General features: G+C 43.1%; 1 protein-coding gene across 1 annotated transcript; it reads left to right on the forward strand.

Annotated features, from left to right (window-relative positions):
• Window positions 1–42: 42 nt before the first annotated feature.
• Window positions 43–19,693, forward strand: RAB2B (RAB2B, member RAS oncogene family). Its single transcript, XM_056133412.1, has 8 exons — window positions 43–278; window positions 498–569; window positions 6,338–6,405; window positions 9,051–9,133; window positions 9,359–9,451; window positions 15,938–16,049; window positions 16,809–16,877; window positions 19,108–19,693. Exons 1-8 carry the CDS (start codon window positions 233–235, stop codon window positions 19,213–19,215), a joined length of 651 nt encoding a protein of 216 aa, XP_055989387.1. The 5' UTR covers window positions 43–232; the 3' UTR covers window positions 19,216–19,693.
• The last annotated feature ends 250 nt before the right edge of the window (window positions 19,694–19,943 follow it).

The following is a 19,943-nucleotide window of genomic DNA, read 5'->3' on the forward strand; positions in this document are numbered from 1 at the left end:
GCTACTTAGCGCCCTCTGAGGCTGGGCGGTATAATGGCAGGTAGAAGGGGCCGCGGCGTCCCCGGAGGCGGAGTCTGGGTATTACCGTTGTTCCCATCCAGAGAGGATTTCTGGGGAGAGCAATAGAGACGTGAGCTGGGCTAGAAAGGCCGGAGATCGGTAGGTGTAGCGGCTAGAGAGGCCGGAGGTTAAGTGAAGTCGGGCGGACCCGGAATCCAGAGGAAACGGGACCATGACTTATGCTTATCTCTTCAAGTACATCATCATCGGGGACACAGGTAACCCGCGGCCGGCGGCCCTCACGGCGAGGGCGGAGACCCAAGGCTCCAGAGTCGGGGTTTGGGGGCGGGGCTCTGCCTCTCGGGGCCGGGTGAGGTGGAGAGGGAGCGGCCGGGGGCGGGGCCGGCGGGGCGGCCGGGGGCGGGGCTCGGGCTCCGCGTCCCTAGTCCCCAGGCGCAGAGCAGTGCCCGAGACCAGTCCAGGTCCTCTTCTCGCAGGTGTGGGCAAGTCATGTCTCCTCCTGCAGTTTACAGACAAGCGGTTTCAGCCTGTCCACGACCTCACAATAGGTAAGTGCACTCACCTGTTCCGGACTGGCAGATGACAAAAACCTGGCGAGCTAACGCGGAAAGTTGGCGACCTGCAGTGTCCCGGGAAAAACTTCTCACTGCTTTTTTTTTTTTTTCTGCTCACACACTCTAGTTTTATTGCCAGAATGACTTTCAGTGACTGACATTTACTGAGCAATGAATAGAAACTATGATGCCTTATTTCAGCATGTTTAGAACTTGGGATTTGGAGAATAGTAAAGATACCAAAAACAGAAGTAAAGAAGAAAACTCCCCCAGGGCTACTCTCCAAGCAGTGCCACCCTTTCTTTCTTTATATTGCAAGGATTCAGGAAATGATGTAACTGAAGGTTGCGAGAAAAAAACTGTTTGCTTATATAAATCATATTTCCAGTTAAAAATTCTGAAATTCCCATTCAAATCTTTCAATGACTTACTTACAAGTAAAGAATCATGCCAAGTTCAAAAAAATTTATTTCTGGGGCTGGAGCGCTGCTTTTTTAAGTGACGCCCTGTTAAGTAAAGAGTGACCAAGGAAAAGCTGATACTTGGATTACAGTGTAATGGAGAGTACAGTCTTTGAAAGGTAGCTTTAGAAGTTACAGATTAGAGTCACGGATTAGTTTTCCTAGGTATTCCTCCCACCCCAAAGCCATTTAGACGTTCGTGGAAAACCCCACAGAAGTATAACTTCAAAACCTCACTGGGCTTTGTGGTAAATTAGTGCTTACCTCATGTAAATTGTTCAGAGTAATTCCCAATCCCCCCCTTCCCCCATAATGGAGAGGAACAAAGAAGTAAATTGAGCATTCCAGATTTAAAATCTAAAGGTGAATGAAAGAAATAATTTTACCACTTTTTTGATTGCATATATTTTATTTTTATAAAGTTGTTCACAATAGTTCACAGAAAATATTCAAACATCAGTCTCACCACCAGAAGAGGGAAGTGTGTAAAGGTTGTTGTATTTCATTCTGGAGCCATTTCAGCCCTTGTATGAGAGATTACAAACATATATGTTAAACCCAAACAAATGTGTGCTACTTTTGGTACATCTGTGGGCCAGAGTATGAGGTTGCGCAGCAGTGAGTACTCCAGAATGTTCTGTGTTCTCTCTTCCTGGAGCTTTATTTCATAGTCTCTGGATTTTGGCCATTGATGAGATTATGTTGTGCTAGGGGCAGTTTGTGGGTGTGAATGCCAAGCTATGGGAAAACTGGGGAGCTGGGGCAGGGGGCCCAGTCCAGTTTCAAGAGAACTGGAGATCTCAGTCAGGGGTCCCGCATACCTGGGTTTTTCTATAGGTTCCCTCATAGGTGAGGCTTGTTGGAGCCTATGTAGAGCAGCCTTGAGCATGGCTGAGGTTGGGTTCTGGAGGTTTTCGGCTGCTGGGGTTCTGCTTCTGGGGGTGGGGGTGGGGAGTAAAACTCAACCCGCCCGCCTCTGAATTCTCTGGGTGAAATCAGCCTGGCACAGATAATTTTGTCTTTTAATAAGAATGTGGGGTTCCAGAACAGGTATCCTTGATTCTGGAAAGTAGAAACATACCACACATTCGTGATAAAGTGTGACCTGCTGGGTCTTTAGCAGCCCCATCTCTAAAATCTCCATACCTTAGCCCAAATCAAGAATACACATAGCAAAAGTGAAAAAGAAAACTTTAAAAAGAAATACACACAGAGCTGTGATATAGCTTAGTCTTGAATTGAGAGGTCCTAGGTTTGATCTCTTGTACTACAAAAGACAAACCCAAACTACATCTACATACTCCATATATGATATATTTTTAGTATTTAACTCTCCTTGTTATACAAATACAGTTTCTGGATAAAATCTTTTATTTTAATTTTTACCTTATTGTCACTTCCAGTATTTCATTTTATGGAACTCTGAAAACCACTACTACTATTCTCAAAGCCTCAGAGCCTAGTGCGGTTAGAAAAATTTTGTGAAAACAACATCAAGAGAAAAAATTGTAAATGGATATTTTTGTTTGATTGTTTTGAGCCACACCAGTGATGCTTGGTGGTTGCTCCTGATGATGCTGTGGGTCTGATGCTTTGCTGGAGATCACATTCAGACAGAAAACTGGAGAACAAGTAGGAGTTAGCTAGATAAAGGATTTTTATTTTTAAAATTATTTTTTATTTTTTATTTTTTTTTTTGCTTTTTGGGTCACACCCGGCAATGCACAGGAGTTTCTCCTGGCTCTGCGCTCAGGAATTACCCCTGGCGGTGCTCAGGGGACCATATGGGTTGCTGGGAATTGAACCTGTGTCGGCCATGTTGGCCGCGTGCAAGGCAAATGCCCTACCCGCTGTGCTATTGCTCCAGCCCCTAGATAAAGGATTTTTAGAGATGAGAGGAAAGCAGTCAGGGAAAAAGAAGAATGTATACAAAGGCTTAAAGGACTGGCAGATATTGGGCTGTCTTAGGAAAACTGAGAGACAGAGTACAAATAGTATAGCCAATAAGGCATAAAGCATTTTCTTGCTTGTAACTGACCCTGCTGCAAATGAGCACCTAGTCCTGAGGAGTCCCTTATGCACTGCTGGGTGTCATCGAGACCCTCCCCCTCACTCAAGAACAGGAAAACTGAAAGTGCTTTAATTTGGCTGGACCAGAGAGTTGGGAGTAGAGAAGGGAAAGAAATAAAGCTATAGAGCATTAATTAGGTTCCAAGTTTTGAAATGCTTAAATGTAATTGGAGGATATGTTAAGTTTTAAAATGGAGGAATAAAATGATAATTATTAAAGTTCAATATAGACTGTGTCTTTCTAAAACAGTTCTTGGTACCAGGATAAAAAAGACACTTAAGTAGAAAATATGTATAAAATATGCCTGACTGCATAGAGAAAGTTGATTAAAAGGCAGTTTAAGAAAATCTTTCCTTTAGAATTTCATTACTACTAGAATGGAATCTTGCAGAATTATTTTTTTCAATAATTGATCACTGTGTGTGAATGTGTGTGTGTGCGAGCATGCACATGCGCACCTGTGTGTGTGTGTCTGTGTGCCAAAGATACAAACCAGAATTCACTTAAAAAGTTTGTGCTCTACCAGTAACCTATATCCTTGACTTTTGGTTATCATTCTTTCCTTTGTAATCCCCCTCTTCCTTTTCCTCATGTTGTTGGGATGACTGGGGTGGCATACTTGGCCTCAGTGTTGGAGATGGCTTATTTTGTTGTGGTGACAGGGATCCCAGGTGGCAGTGCTGGCAGTGCTTACTGGATGGCACTCAGCACATGGGATAAACTCTTGGCCTTTTGCCTGTGAGGCAGGTATTCATTCAGTTATCCTGTCTTTTTGGGGTTTTTTTGCTTTTGTTTTTGTTTTTGGGCTACACCCAGTGATGCTCAGGGGTTACTTCTGGCTCTTGGGAGCACTCAGGAGTCACTCCTGTCAGTGCTCAGGGGACCACATAGAACACTGGGAATCTGGTTGTAGTCAACCCTATGCAAGGCAAGTGCCTTACCCACTGTACTATCTCTCTTGCCCCTCATTGAGATACCTGGGCTCCCCTTTTCCCCTACCCCCATTTTTATTCTTTCCTATTTTTGCCACAACTGGTGGTGCTCACAGCTTACTCTTAGCTCTGTGCTCAGGGATCACTCCTGGCAGTCCTGGGGACCACATAGGGTTGCAGGGGGATTGAACCCAGGTCAGCTGTGTGCAAGACAAGTGCCCTAACTGCTGTACTCTCTCCCTGGCCTCTCATTATTCTTTTTTATTTTTGGCTCTGTTTTATGTGGAGATCAAATTCAGGCCTCCTGCATGCAAAGCTGCTCTTTAGCCCTTTGAGCTATCTTCTCCCCAGTTGATCACTATTTTTTTTTCTTTTGAGTGGGGCCACACCTGATAGTGCTCAGGACTTTCTCCTGGCTCTGCATCAGGAATCATTTCTGGTGGGCTTGGACCATATGGGGTGCGGGTATTTACTCTTTCTTCAACCTGGATCACTATTCTTTTCTTTTTTTTTTTTTTTTTGTCTTGTGGGGGGTTGGGGGGAAGGATACACCTAGTCATACTCAGGGTTACTCCTGACATTATGCTCAGGAATTACTCTTGGAGGTGCTCAGGGGACCATATTGAGATACTGGGGATCAAACCTGGGATGGCCAGGTGCAAGGCAAATGTCTTACCCACTGTACTATCACTCTAGCCCACCTGGATCACTATTCTTGATGAAGCAGTCTAGAAGAGTAAGAAACATTTTTTTTTCTTTTTAAAAAAATATTATTGACTGTAACACTTTGAAATTGAGAGAGATGGTCCAGTATATTGTGTAGTGTCTGTAGAATATACCAGACAATCTCTCTCAATTCTGAAGTGGCCTCTTCCCTTTTCTACTACATTAGTATTTGTTCTTACTTGAAAATTAGGATTCTTCTTTTTAAAAATATTTTTTATTTTTTGAAAATTTTTTATTTGGGGGATGGAGTGATAGCACAGTGGGTAGGGAGTTTGCCTTGCACGCGGCCGACCCGGGTTCTATTCCCAGCATCTCATATGGTCCCCTGAGCACCGCCAGGAGTAATTCCTGAGTGCAGAGCCAGGAGTAATCCCAGTGCCTTGCCGGTCGTGACCCAAAAAGGAAAAAGAATAAATAAAATTTTTTATTTTGGTTACTTATTTATTTATTGTTTAGCATTTTGGGTCACACCCAGTGATGCTCAAGGGTTACTCCTGGCTCTGCATTCAGGAATTACTTCTGGTGGTTCTCAGGGGACCGTATGGGATGATGGAGATCGAAGCCGTGTCCAAGGCAAATGCCTTACCCACTTTACTATCGCTCCAGTCCCAGAATTCTTTTTTCTGTGAATAATGTATTATATATATGTATATATATAGAAAATGGGACAAGGACTGGAGCACAGAATAGCAGGTAGGGCATTTACTTTGCAAACGGCTGACCCAGGTTCAAATCCCAGCATCCCATTTGGTACTCAGAGCACTGCCAGGAGTAATTCCTGAGTGCAAAGACAGGAATAGCCCCTTTATGTCGCTGGATGTGACCCAAAAAGCCAAAAATAAAAAATAAAAATAAATGAAATTGGGACAATTTGACCTATAGTAAAATCTTCTTTATATAATTTTACCTTTGGTTTTGTTTTGTCCTGATATTACCTTGAAAGAAAATGAAAACCAAAATCTTCAGACTATTAAATTTTCTTACTCCTGTCAGGGAGACTTGCTTCTGATAAACTCTGGGAAAAATTGGAGATCTTGAGAACTTATTTACTTAGACTTGTTTCTCAAAAAAATCTAGAATTGCAAAAAATAAATGTTTAATATAAAACAGTTATTTTCAGCTACTGGTCTGCAGATCAGTTCACAGAATGGTGCCATTCTAAAGGTGTAAAAAGGTTGAAAATCTTACACTAGAGAGTGATTCTGAGAAAATGTTAGTTTTAAACTACTATTATCTACTCACATATTACCTACTTTTTCTTTTGTATTAGCTAACATTATTAAAATTTTGTTTACTTTTTCATTTGAATTTTGAATTGCTTTTATCCCCAAAGTTTCCTTTTGGTTATATTTCTGAGTTCATTATGCTGTAGAACACAGTTGACTTCTAGTAGGAAAATGAAACTTCGGGAAACATATTAACTGGCGCATAGTAGCAGAGTAATGGGCTTAGTTTGTGGCACCGAGTATAGAGGACAAATCACTAGCACATTGAGAAAAAGCGAGAACTTTTCACTTAATGTGGCTGTTGTTTGTGAAAATCACCATTCTTTCTCTTGGTCTTCACTGACAGGTGTGGAGTTTGGGGCTCGTATGGTCACCATTGATGGAAAGCAAATCAAACTGCAAATCTGGGATACGGTGAGAAGGACCAAACTATTTAGTGTCTGATCATGATACAAGTAAACTAGTAAATGCTGAAGCAGCAGGGGCTGTGGGTGGGACTGTGAGGGAGATAGAGTAGGGAAGTGAAATTGAAGAGACAGGGAAGCTTTTATTCTCACTTGCTAGAGTTACAAACTCTGCCATTCCTTTTTGTTTTTCTTACAAATACTAGTAAAATTGAAAGCTAGCAATGTAAGAGTATAGGGTGAAAAAGTGAATGCCTCCTTTACTCATGTAAATCTCTTCTCCCTCCCAGTCTGTTCTGCTTTTCACTAGTAATGGTTCAGTGTTTATGCTTTCATTTTGTGTGTGTGTGTGGGGGGGGGGGGGCACACCCAAATGAATAAGAGGCTGTTCCTCACATTGTGCTTAAGAGTGAGTCCTGGCAGTCTGGTGCACCCTGTGCAGTGTTGGGGATTGAACCAGGGTCAGCTGCATGTAAGGCAAACACCTTACCTCCTGTACGATATATCTCTCTGCTCCCCTATTTCAGGATCTTGTTACAAAAATGTTTTTCTCTTTGTTGAGGAGAAAGGACATGGATGTCCTTGGAACCTTTGGTGGTGCTGGGGATTAAGCTTATGCCCTCCCGCTTGCCCGGGTGTATTCTAAGACATAGAGCCAGTTCTGGGCCCTTCTTCACCCAGGAATCGTGAAGCACTCAGGCTCATTTAAGGTGTGTGCTGAAAGCCTTGTCCTTGTGACCTTGTCCTTGATGGGTCATCTTTTGGGCCCCTGAAAAAGTATGTTTTATGTCTTGGAATATTATTATTATCATTACCAATAAAGTTTTTTAGAATTTAATATTTAGATTCTGATGTTCTATCAGGTATCAGTTGGGCTGAAGCAACAGCACAGGGGGTAGGGTGTTTACCTTGCATGCAGCCAACCCGGGTTTGATTCCTCCACCCTCTTGGAGAGCCCGGCAGGCTACTGAGAGTATCTCACCTGCACAGCAGAGCCTGGCAAGCTAACTGTGACGTATTCAATATGCCAAAAACAGTAACAACAAGTCTCACAATTTGGTGTGAGACATTACTGGTGCCCTCTCGAGCAAATCAGTGAACAATGGAAGGACAGTGCTATCAATCGGATAATACACAATATTTTTTTGAATGTTGTTGACAGAGTGACCTTGGAATTAATGTACTGAAACACTCTTCAACTTCAGGCCTAGTTCTAGATTATTATGATATAATGGCTAAGAGAACAAGTATTTGCATAGGGAAGTGCTAAGAATATGAGACTTAAAATATCGAATCAAGGCCAGAGAGATAGTATAGAAGTTAAGGTGCTTGCCTTGCATGTGGCTATGAATGTGAACAGAGTTCAAATTCTCAGGCACTGCCGGGATGGCTGCTTAGCACCAGCAGGTGTGCCCCATACCCACCCCCCCAAAAAAAAAAACAAACAATGATGTATTCTTTACACTACATAACTTTTAGCCTGTCACTGAAATTACTCAGTTGAGCCTCTTTTCCCCCATTTGGGTTTTATTAATATCATCATTATTTTTACTGTTCTACACAAAGGTAATTTATCTTTCCATGTCTGTATTATAGCTTTTTGCATCTTTAAAATATGAACGACAACAAAAAAAACACAGTAAAAAACCCCAGTGGTCTTCTTTCCAACCTTCACATAGGACTATAAGAATAAATTATTTTTAAAAAATTTTTCAGCTTGGGCTGCAGTGATAGCACAGCAAGTAGGACATTTGCCTTGCATGCAGCTGACCCGGGTTCAATTCCTAGCATCCCATATGGTCCCCTGAGCACTGCCAAGAATAATTCCTAAGTGCAAAGCTAGGAGTAATCCCTGTGCATCGCTGGGTGTGACCCAAAAAGAAAAAAAAATGCTTGAGCTTGATCCAGGGAGATAGCTCCATGGCAAGTAGTATATGCTGTGCATGTAGGAGACCCTGGTTTGATTCTTGGTACTTTATGTGGTCCTGTAAGCACTGATCTGGGAGTAGCATCTGATCACCACTGTGTAGAGCCCAAAACCAAACCAAAACCAAGCATAAAAGCTTTTTCTAATAGGCAAGGTTCAATGCCCAGAGCATTCCTATTGTTTTAAAGATCTTTTGGGGTGGGGGAGATAGCTCAAAGGGCTAGCACACAAGCTTTGAATGTGGAAGCACTGCTGGGAGAGAGCCCTTGGGATTCTATGCCAAGAATAGCGCCCCTCCCCCCCAGCACTTCTGGGTGTGGCACAAAAATAAGATGAAACAATGAAACCAAAAAAAAAAAAATGCAGCTTCCTCTGTTTTGAGTCCTATTTATAGTTCTTTTCAAAGGGGTATTGGGAAATGTATGGGACTGCCTTTGATTGTCAGACTGATTATGAGATGCTTTTGGCATTCGTGACTAGAGCTGCCACTGCTAAATATCCAGCAATTTGACGGCCAGTGTCATTTGAAAAATGGTCCCACTGTACAGTATTGCTTCCCCATCTGGGTTTCTCTTGGGCTTGTCAAATTTACTTCCCTATTTCTGTTAATATAAAATTTGTTTTTAATTGCATTGTGGTAGAGTGGCATGTGATCAAGTCAGTTCTGTGGAAATAACCTGGTTTTGTTGGGATTTTTTTTTGTTGGTGTTGCCATGCTGGTGGAAAAGGCTGGTCAAGAATCCTTCCGTTCTATCACCCGTTCCTACTACAGGGGAGCGGCCGGAGCCCTACTGGTGTATGACATTACCAGGTGAGCCACCTTCCCAGGGCGAGAGGTAGTGTTCTTCCGATAGGGTTCAAAATCTCTTCTCTAGCTCCTGATTCTGAACAAAATGTTCATTCAGAATTTTCCTTTTTTTTTTTTAATTTTCCCTTACACATGTTGCTCTCCTTCATATCCTATTCGATATTTGGAATTTTTTTTTTGCATTTTAAAATGGGCTTCTGACCCACTTCCTAAACTTCTCTGTTGTAGGCGTGAAACCTTCAACCATCTGACTTCATGGCTAGAGGATGCCCGGCAGCACTCTAGCTCCAACATGGTCATTATGCTGATTGGGAATAAGAGGTAAAATCTCATTTGTTTAAGTAGTAAGTAGCAGGAATCATCTTGGAACTCTCTAACTTGGTTGATTCTGAACCAAAATTCAAACTAAACAAATCAACCAAAGTTGGTTTTTAGACTTTTTAGTCTGGTGGTTTTCAAACATTATTTTATTCCGATATAAAAAAAAAATGTGTGTGTGTGTGTAGGTGTCAAAGAATTAAAAAAAAATTTTTTTTTTGGTTTGTTTAGTTTTGGGGGCACACCTGATGATGCTCAGGTGTTATTCCTGGCTCTGCATTCAGAAATTACTCCTAGAAGTGCTTGGGGGACTATATGGGATGCTAGGAATTGAACCTGGTCGGTCAACCATTTGCAAGGCAAGCACCTTATCCACTGTACTATCTCCAGCCCCCTATTTACCATTTTAAAGTGTATGGGTCTGAGCTAATACGTGTGTTTTCATTGTTTTAAAACCAGAACTACCTTCACTGGAAAGGATTTTTTTTTCTTTTTGGGTCACAGTGATGCTCAGGGGTTTCTCCTGGCTCTGTACTCAAGAATTACTCCTGGCAGTACCCGGGAGACTATATGGGATGCCAGGGATCAAACCTGGGTCAGCTATGCGCAAGGCTAACACCATATCTGCTGTATTATTGCTCCGCCCCCCTGAGACATCAATTTTGTCTTCCAAACTGAAACTCTGGTCCCATTAAACTCTTATTCCATATTCCCCATCCTGCTACCCCTAACAATCACTATTTTCTTTCTTTCTTTCTTTCTTTCTTTCTTTCTTTCTTTCTTTCTTTCTTTCTTTTTCTGGAGGCTGGGGGTTGTAGGGAGAGAAGAAGTCTCCCATCTGGAGACACCTGGGAGATTCTTGGTCTGGTGGTTTAGTGCAGGACCCTGAGGATATATATCCTGTTGCTCAGACCTGAGGTGCTGGCAATTATGTAGGCCATTCCTGTTGTGTTCCAGGACTATCCCGATAATATTGAGGGAACTTGTGGTGCCAGGGATCCAACCAAGCAAAGTATGCTAGTTCTCTGGCCCCAGAAGATCCAATTTCTACACATTCTCTCCAATAATTTTGCTTAGTAAATTTTCCATAGTACACTTAGACTTAGATTCCTCTGTCGCTCTCAGAGAGCCCGGTAAGCTACCGAGAGTATCCCACCTGCATGGCAGAGCCTGGCAAGCTCCTTGTGGCATATTGGATATGCCAAAAACAGTAACAAGTCTCATAAAGGAGATGTTACTGGTGCCCATTCGAGCAAATCGATAAACAATGGGATGACAGTGCTACAGTGCTACCCTTAGACCGAAAGGAATGTTTTTTACTATCTTTTAACACCATAAGAAATATTTTTAATTATAGTGGGTTTTTTTTTTCTTTTTGGGCCATACCTGGTGATGCACAGAGGTTACTCCTGGCTCTGCACTCAGGAATCACTCCTAGTGGTGCTCAGGGGACCATACGGGATGCTAGGAATCAAACCTAGGTTCGCCATGTGCAAGGCAAACTCCCTACCTGCTGTTGGTATCGCTCTAGCCCCAATTATAGTATTTTAAATGAAACACCTTTTTTTTTTTTTTTGCTTTTTGGGTCACACCTGGCGATGCACAGGGGTTACTCCTGGCTCTGCACTCAGGAATTACACCTGGCAGTGTTCAGGGGACCATATGGGATGCTGGAATCGAACCCAGGTTGGCTATGTGCAAGGCAAATGCCCTACCCACTGTGCTATTGCTCCAACCCCTGAAACACCTTTTGTTAAGAAAATGTTTCATCCCAAATAATCATAATTACTTACTGATCTGTATTGGTCATGCATTGCATGCTTCTCAAACCTGGGAAAATCAGGATTGGAATTGTGACTTTCATTGCCCACTCCAAATTGATTTTTACACAGTATGCTTTTTATCACAGAAGTTGCCTAAAACTCAGCTTCATATGCGTATACAAATAAGATGGATCTATTAGAATTTGATTTTGATCTTTAGTTCACAAATCCTCTGGTGTCCTGTGTTGAATATTGCTGCTTCCCAGAGGCTTTTTAATTATTGTGGCTGGAGAGATAGTACAGTGGGTAGGTGCTAGCCTTGCGTGCGGCCAGCCTGGGTTTAATCCCTGGTGTCCCAGATGGTCTCATGAGCATCACCAGGAGTGATTCCTGAGCACCGAGCCAGGAATAAGCCCCTGGGCACAGCTGGGTATGCCCCTCACCCCACCCCCCAAAAATGTGATTCCCGAGCACAGAGCTAGGAACAAGCCCTGAACACTTCTGGGTGTGACTCTCAACAAAAAATAAGTAAAATTTATAACATTTTTGAACTATGGCACCCTTTTGTGTTTATAATATAGTGCTACTATGCACCTGTTGAGAACTGTGGTCACAGACTATGTTACTCATTTGTTATTTCAGCAAATTATTGAAAACCTAATATGTCCTAGACATATGTGTCAGACTCTGAGTATATACGGTGACAAACATGTCACGCCTCTATTCCCATAGAAGTCACTATTGGAACCCGAGCAATAGTACAGCGGGTAGGGTGTTTGCCTTGCCTACAACTGATCCAGATTCGATCCCGGCATCCCATATAGTTTTCTAAGCACCACCAGGGACATTTCCTGAAAACAGAGCCAAAAGTAAACCCTAAGCATCTCTGGGTATGACCCAGAAGCAACCAAAACTAACCCTCTCCCCATACCAATAAGCTATAGAAGTTACAGCTTAATGGTAATGTAGATATTAAATATAAAATGAGGACCAGAGGAACAGCTCAAAGGAGTGAGCTCATGGTTTGCATGCAGAAGGTTGGGGTCAATCCCCAGTACTAAAAGATCCCCTAACATCACCAGGTATGACCCCTGAGCACAGGGCAAACAATTAGCCCCTGAGCACTGCCAAGTGTTACCCCAGATAACAAAGTACATATAAAATAATCCTACCTGATATCTTCAATTAGAAACATTTATTAGAAGCATAAATAGCATTTATTCTTCACACTAAATGCTGTGGAGAAAAGGAGGCTAATATGGAAGGGACCCTATTATTTCTTGGGTGGGCTATAGCTGGCGGTCCTAGAGGCTACTCCCTCAAGAACTTGGAACATCATGTGGTACCAGATATCTGATATTCATTCCTGCGGGCCTGGCATGCACTTCAGCCCTTTGGGCCCTCTCCCCATTCCTGAGACTACCTATTTTGTTTGTTTTGCCACACTCACAAACGCTCAGGGGATACTTCTGGCTCTACACTCAGGAATTACTCCTTTCGGTGCTTGGAGGACCATATGGTGTGACAGGGATTAAGCTCTGGTCGGCTGCATGCAAGCAAGATCCTACCTGCTGTACTATCTCTCTCACCCCCAAACTACCTATTGAGAGATAAATAAAGGAGAATCTGAAGGATGGTTAAAGCTTGATGTGCATAAAACACAGGTGTTAGATTGGGGGAGCAAATTGCTTGAAAAGGGAATTGTGAAGAAACTTGGCAAGTTTATGAAGTATTGTGATTGGGCTGATCAAGAAGAAAATGGTGCAAATTGAGGTTGGAAAAGTAGGCCAGGACCAAGCCTCAGAGCATTTATAGGCCTGAGAATGCCATGTTGCCTATCTTCTAAACACAGTAGAAAGCATTTCAGAAGCCATTTGTTGTTTAGTTCTTTTTTGGCAAGTGGACCCTCTATGTAGTCCAGCCCATCGGAGTGAACTCAGGATTCCTAACTGCAAGGCCTATACACCTGCCTTGTAAGCATTTCCCTTGTATAAGAGATTATTTTTGTTGTTTAGGGGACACACCTTCAGTGTTTATGTGTTCCCCCTAGGGTGAGGTCCTTGGAGGTCACTCCCAGCAGAACTAGGTAACTGTGCTATTGTAGGGATCAACCTGGGACTCCTGAATGCCTAGCATGACCTCCAGTCCTGTGAACCATCTCTCTGGTTTAAGAGTGTTAAGCGGGGTCTGGAGTGATAGCACAGCAGGTAGGGCATTTGCCTTGCATGCAGCTGACCTAGGTTCGATTCCCAACATCCAGTATGATCCCCTGAGCACTACCGGGAGCGATTCCTGAGTACACATGAGCCAAGAGTAACCTCTGTGCATCGCCGGGTGCAACCCAAAAAGCAAAGCAAAAAAAAGAATGTTAAGCGGAAAAACAGTTTGCTCAGAACTTACAAGAGCACCCCGGAGAGCAGCAAGAGTTGAAGGTGAGTACTCAGTTGCAGTGGAAGTGGAAATGGTGACTTGGAGCAGAGATGCCCAAATCTCTGATCTCCTGTCCTCTTTTCAGAAAAAAATTCATTAAGTGCTCCGCTGAAAGTCTGCTTTCTTTACAGAAAGTGCCCCCCCTCCCAGTTGCATCTGAGGCTCTTATTACTGCCCTCACCAATTGTTTCAGAGACCCAATGTTTTACTGTTCACTTTGGGGAAACTCTGGGCCAGGACAGTAGAAAGAGAAGAGGGGGATATAGTATGGGGTATTTTGTGGGTACCTTGCTTTAGGGTAAGTAGGATATATGGGTTGGGTTTTTTTTGGGGGGAGGAGGAAGGGTGGGCTTTGGACCATATCATCTTTTGCTTGGAAACTACTCCTGGCTTTGTGCTCCGGTTTGCTCTTTGTGGTACTCAGGAGACCAACTGGTGTGCAGGATCAAACCTGGGTCTCCTGGATACATGATATATGCTCAGCCCGTTAAGCTTTCTCTCTGACCCTCAAGTTTCATTTTGATGTGTTTGATGTCCCTTTTCCAGACATCAGTGGAACTGAGTAAGGATGGGCAAGTGAACAAATGGAAATGGATCAGATCACAGAGATAATACAGGGCTTTAAGGGATTTGTGTTGCTTCCCACCCCACTTACCTGGTTTGAATCCTCAGCAGTGCATAATCACCAGGGGTTACTCCTGAACATATATGCAGAAATAGTCCTTGAATGTCTCAGGGTGTGACCCTCCAAATACAACTAGAAATGGATCTTCAAGGTGTGTCTAGAGGAAAAAATCAAGAGTGTTGAAATTTTCTTTTTTTGTTTGGAGATGCCTTTGATCACTGAGCTAATGTGACACAAAAAAACGGGATGGATGGGAGTGGTGTGCAGAGATGACTCAATGGACTGAGTGCTTGCTTTGCATTCAGGGCCTTGGGTTCAAACTCTGGCACTGTAATGTGCCTAAGGGAAAATGGGGACGTTGGTTGAGGGAAGGTTGGTCACATTGGTAGTGTTGAAACGCTAAATGCCTGAAACACTGTATGATGAGCAACTGTAAATCATGGTGTTTTCATAAAACAAACTGTAGTACTATAGCACTGTTGTCTTGTTGTTCATTGATTTGTTCGAGCAGGCACCAGCAACGTCTCCATTGTGAGACTTGTTATTACTGTTTTTGGCATATTGAATATGTCATGGGGAGCTTGCCAGGCTCTGCCGTGCAGGCAGGATACTCTCAGTAGCTTGCCATGCTCTCCGAGAGAGATGGAGGAATTGAATGCAGGTCGGCCGCGTGCAAGGCAAACGCCCTTACCTGCTGTGCTATCGCCCTACTCAATGTGCTGTTGCTCCAGCGATTTATAAAGCAAACAAATAAAAAAAACTCTGGCACCACACACCCCCTTCCCATCAAAAAGAAAAGTAGAAGACTCTATGGCATGGGGCTTCTACGACTATTTTCTTTTGTTTGTTTTGTTTGGGGGCCACACTTGGCAATGCTCAGGGGTTACTCCTGGCTCTTAGGAATTATACCTGGCAGTTCTTAGGGGACCATATGGGATGCCTGGAATTGAACCAGGGTTGACAACTTAAAAGGCAAGCACTGTACCAGCTGTACTATCTCTCTGGCCCCTATTTTCTTTTTCTTTCAATTGTGAGATACATAGTTGCAAAGTTGTTCTTGATTGGGTTTCAGTCATATTGTGTTCCAGTGCCCATCCCTTCACTTTGTCTCCAGTTTCCCTCCCTCCGCCCTATCCCTAGCCTGCCTCTATGGCAGACACTTTCTCTCTTTCCCTCCTTCCACCCCCCAACTCTCTTTTTCTTTCCCTTTAACATAAGCCTTAAGGGGCCTGCCTAATTTTTTTAAAAAACCCTTTTTGTCAGTACTAGAGTAAATCCTAATCTCTAATAATGCAGCAGCTGTCAGGAATTTGAAGCATATTTTCCAAGAGACTACAGACCTCAATAACCTGGTATGAGAAAGTACCATATAGTATCCACATTTTTTTTTCTATTTGGGTCACACCCAGCAATGCTCAGGGGTTACTCCTGGCTTTGCACTCAGAAATTACTCCTGGCGGTGCTTGGGGGACCATATGGGATGCCGGGGATCGAACCCGGGTCGACCGCGTGCAAGGCAAATGCCCTACCGGCTGTGCTATTACTCCGGCCCCTAGTATCCACATTCTTGATGGATTAAATGGCAGGTGAAACGGATAAATGATTCCTTTGGAACAGGAGTTTTCGCCTTCACATGGAGCTTATTTTAGTTCTCTTCCCAACCTCTTGCAGTGACTTAGAGTCTCGCAGAGATGTGAAGAAAGAAGAAGGAGAGGCCTTTGCTCGGGAGCATGGGCTTATATTCATGGAAACCTCAGCCAAAACAGCTTGCAATGTTGAAGAGGTACTATTTGGAAACAGTGGGAAAAGCTTCAGAAATTATACCATATCTCTGACCTTTTTTATTCAAAACTCTTCTATAAAACATGGATAAAGAAATAATGTCTTGACATAATGATTACATATCTTCCTTTAAGGGAATTGTTTTATTCTAGTTTTGTAAGATTTTACTTGTGCTTTGGGTGACATTAATTGATAAGTAGCATCATTGTTGCTTATAAATCACTTTATTTGGAGGGTCTAATGGGTTCTTCTGTAAACATTTCTAAACCTGTTGTTGGCAATTTTTTGAGTAACCAGTGGAGAGAGATTGGGGTGTTTTTGTTTTTGTTTTTGTTTTAGTTGCAGAAAATCCTAGATACACCTTGGGCCCATCAGTACCATAATACTTTTGTGTATTTGTGTTGCGGATCAAACTCAAGTCCACAAACGTGAAGTTTATGCTCTACTGTTGAGCTATTGGGATATTGGGAACTATACCTTCAAGGCCTGTTCCTGACTCAGGAGTGTGACCTTGTGGTGCTCAGGTGGTGCAGGTATTTAAACGGGGGTCAGCCACTTGCTAGGCAAATGCTTTAACTTCTGTACTATCTCTCCAGCCTCTCTCAATAGCTTTTATAGAGACTTTGAGACACTGTATTTTCACTTCCTTTCCCTAATTCCTAGTTCACTTCAAAACCCTAAGAGAAATAATATTTGTGTTCTCTTCCTCCCATTCCTTACCTAAACTTGAGTCTGATGATACGCTTTCTTTTTCCTTTAGGCCTTCATTAACACAGCCAAAGAAATATACAGGAAGATCCAGCAGGGTTTGTTTGATGTCAGCAATGAGGTGAGAAGGAGTAGTTGGGTCTTTCAGTTACCTTTGCTTGGGCTTTTTTTTAAAATTTGAGGCGGGTTTTTGGTTCATACAACATTGCTTGGGGCTATTCCTGCCCCTGTTCAGGGCAACATACGGTACTAGCTATGAAACTTGGGTCAGCCACTCACGGCTTATTCACTGTACTGACTCCTTTGCCTTATCTTAAATTGGACCAGAAGTTCTCTAGAACATAAGGATTCTGACCTAACATCAAATGCAGTAAAGGCAAGTGTCTTAACCTCTGTATTGTCTCTCTGGACAACTGTTTTTTCCTCCCCTTGGAAGACTGTTGGATCACTCCTGGAGGTTCCCAGAGGATTGGTATCAGGGATCGGGTCCTCCAGGTTTCTTGCATACAAGGCTTATACTCTAGTTCTTTGCTCTATCTCCCTGGCTCTTTTCTGTATTTTATTAAGTCTGAGACAGAATGCTTAAAGAAGTGATTAGTCAGTGATCTAAAAGGCATATACAGTTTGGGAGTTTTCTTTCTACTCCATTTTTACTATTCCGGACCATGGGGAGGTGTGATTCTATTGTTTTGTTGTTTTATTTTTATGATCTTTATTTTTGGACCACACCTCTTGGTGCTCAGAGCTTCTGGTTCTCTGCTCAGGGATCACTCTTGGTGGTGCTCAGGGGATCATATGTGGTATTGTAATCAATCCTGGGTCAGCAACATGCAAGGCAAGTGTCTTACCTACTGAACTATATATCTCTCACCCCTTTTTTTAAAAAATTATTTATTTTTTTGCCACACCTGGTGGTGTTTAGGGGTTAGTCCTGGCTCAAACTCAGACATCACTCCTGGCAGAGTTTGGGGGACTATATGGGATGCCCCAGAGATTAAACCTGGGTCAGCCATGTATAAGGTACCCTACCCATTGTAATATCACTCCTGCTCCTATTTTTTCTGTTTTGTTTTGGGCCACATCTGACAATGCTCTGGGATTATTCCTGGCTCTGTGTTCAAGGATTAATCCTGACAGGTGTGGGGGGACCATTTGGGGTCCGAGGGTTCAATCCGATTGAACCCGGGTCAACCATCTGCAAGGCAAATGCCCTTCCTGCTGTAATCACAGTATCACGGTCCTCCTGTTGTTCATTGATTTACTCAAGCGGGCCCAGTAACATCTCCATCGTGAGACTTATTGTTACTGTGTTTGGCATATCGAATATGTCACGGGTAGCTTGCTAGGCTTTGCCGTGCAGGCGAGATACTCTCAGTAGCTTGACGGGCTCTCTGAGAGGGGTGGAGGAATCGAACTCGGGTCGGCCATGTTGGCTGCTTGCAAGGCAAACACCCTGCTGCCTGCTGTAATGTCTCTCCAAAATCCCTCCCCTCCACCTTTATAAAAGGCATGTTCTCTACCACTAAGCTACATCTTGCCTCAAGTGTAATTCTTAGTTATGCAGCAGAAACTTGTAAACAGACTTCAGGACAAAATTAAAAAGCATTTTGTGCTAATCTTCTTTGCCTCCTCCTGTTCTTTCTTTTTTTTCATTTTCATTTCTTTGGTTGGTTTTAGGGTGTACCCAGCAATGCTGATATAGTACCATACTCCCAGCACGGTATAGTTAGGGCTTGTTCCTGGAGGACTATATCTGGAAGTTGAACCTGGGGCTCTTGATGCAAGGCTTGTGCTCAGCCATTGTGTGCTCTCCCTGGCCCCAGAGAATTTTTATTTATTTTGTGGTTCCAAGATTGAACCCATGGCACCACATATGCTCTGGAACTATCTCTCCAGCTCTTCGCTTCCTTCTAACCTAATCCCATCTTGATTGTGTAAATAACCATGCAACTTAAGTGTAAGGGAGAGTAAGGGATGGTGGGAGAGCTCAACAGGCTCGAGCATGTGCTTTATAAACTGCAGGAGGCCCCCAGGTTTGAGCACTGAGCTGAGAGTTGCTCCAGAGCACCACTGAGTATGGGTCTCTCTAGCCCTGAAATAAAGAAAAGGGAACAAAGGCCACTTCTAGTTTTCTCTGTTACTGCTGCTCCAGCTTTTCATCTCCTCTTTGCTGCTGTGAATTTTTTTTTAATTTCATTTTTTCTGACATGAATTATAACTTAGACACAATATCACTTGTCAGATTCATCCATTAAAAAATGTTAATGAATGGTTTTGTCCTTTTTATCACTCCCTTTCTCCCATTTTCTTTAGCACTGAGGTGGAAACTCTTCATTCTTTTTCTCGTACAGGCAAATGGCATCAAGATCGGTCCCCAACAGTCTATTTCAACACCAGTGGGACCCAGCACCCCTCAGAGGAACTCTGGTGACGCAGGATCCAGCTCTGGCTGTTGCTGAACATCTGGCCTGAACTCTATTTTCAACCCAGAACCGCTTCAGATCAATAAGCTAAAAGAAAGAGGTGTAACTCGCTTAGGTTGAGAAAAGCCTCTTTTCAAGGCATGCTGTTTTGCCTTTCTACTTAAAAAAAAAAAAAAAAAGATCAGGGGAGAATTTGGGCCCCTGTTCTTTCTTCAGGGTTGTGAGCATTCCCTGCAGGTTAGGGCACTTATCTTCCTAGTTTAATTCCTACAATGTTATGCTCAAACTTGATTGTTATGGTAGTTCAAAAGTAAACACATTGTTTTATAAGAATTCACAATCTCGGGAGGTGGAGTGACAGTATGGTGGGTAGGGCATCTTGCACACCGTCGACCTGGGGTTGATCCCCGGCACCCTATATGGTTTACTGAACACCACCAGGAATGATTTCCTGAGTGCAAAGCCAGGAGTGAGCCCTGAGCACTGCCGGGTATGGCCTAAGAACCAAAAAGAATTCACAATCTGTTCCCACCAAGAATTAGTACCAAGTTTGTAGGACATACTCTTGAATGCTTGAGATGACTGGGATCTGGCTGGCCTCTGTCTGGTAGATAGGAGTTTCATGAAGTGTTTCATTCCCTTGCCTTTGGGTTCATTTACCACGTTATCAGAATTCTTGCAGCAGTACCTTCTACTGGAATTGTTCAAGGCGGCTGAATACTTTTCTACCATACACTGCTAGTTTTTCTGTTAGAGTCACTACA

This window comes from Sorex fumeus, unplaced genomic scaffold (genome assembly GCF_029834395.1).
Source record: "Sorex fumeus unplaced genomic scaffold, SorFum_2.1 ptg000098l, whole genome shotgun sequence".
In the NCBI taxonomy this organism is placed as follows: Eukaryota; Metazoa; Chordata; class Mammalia; order Eulipotyphla; family Soricidae; genus Sorex; species Sorex fumeus.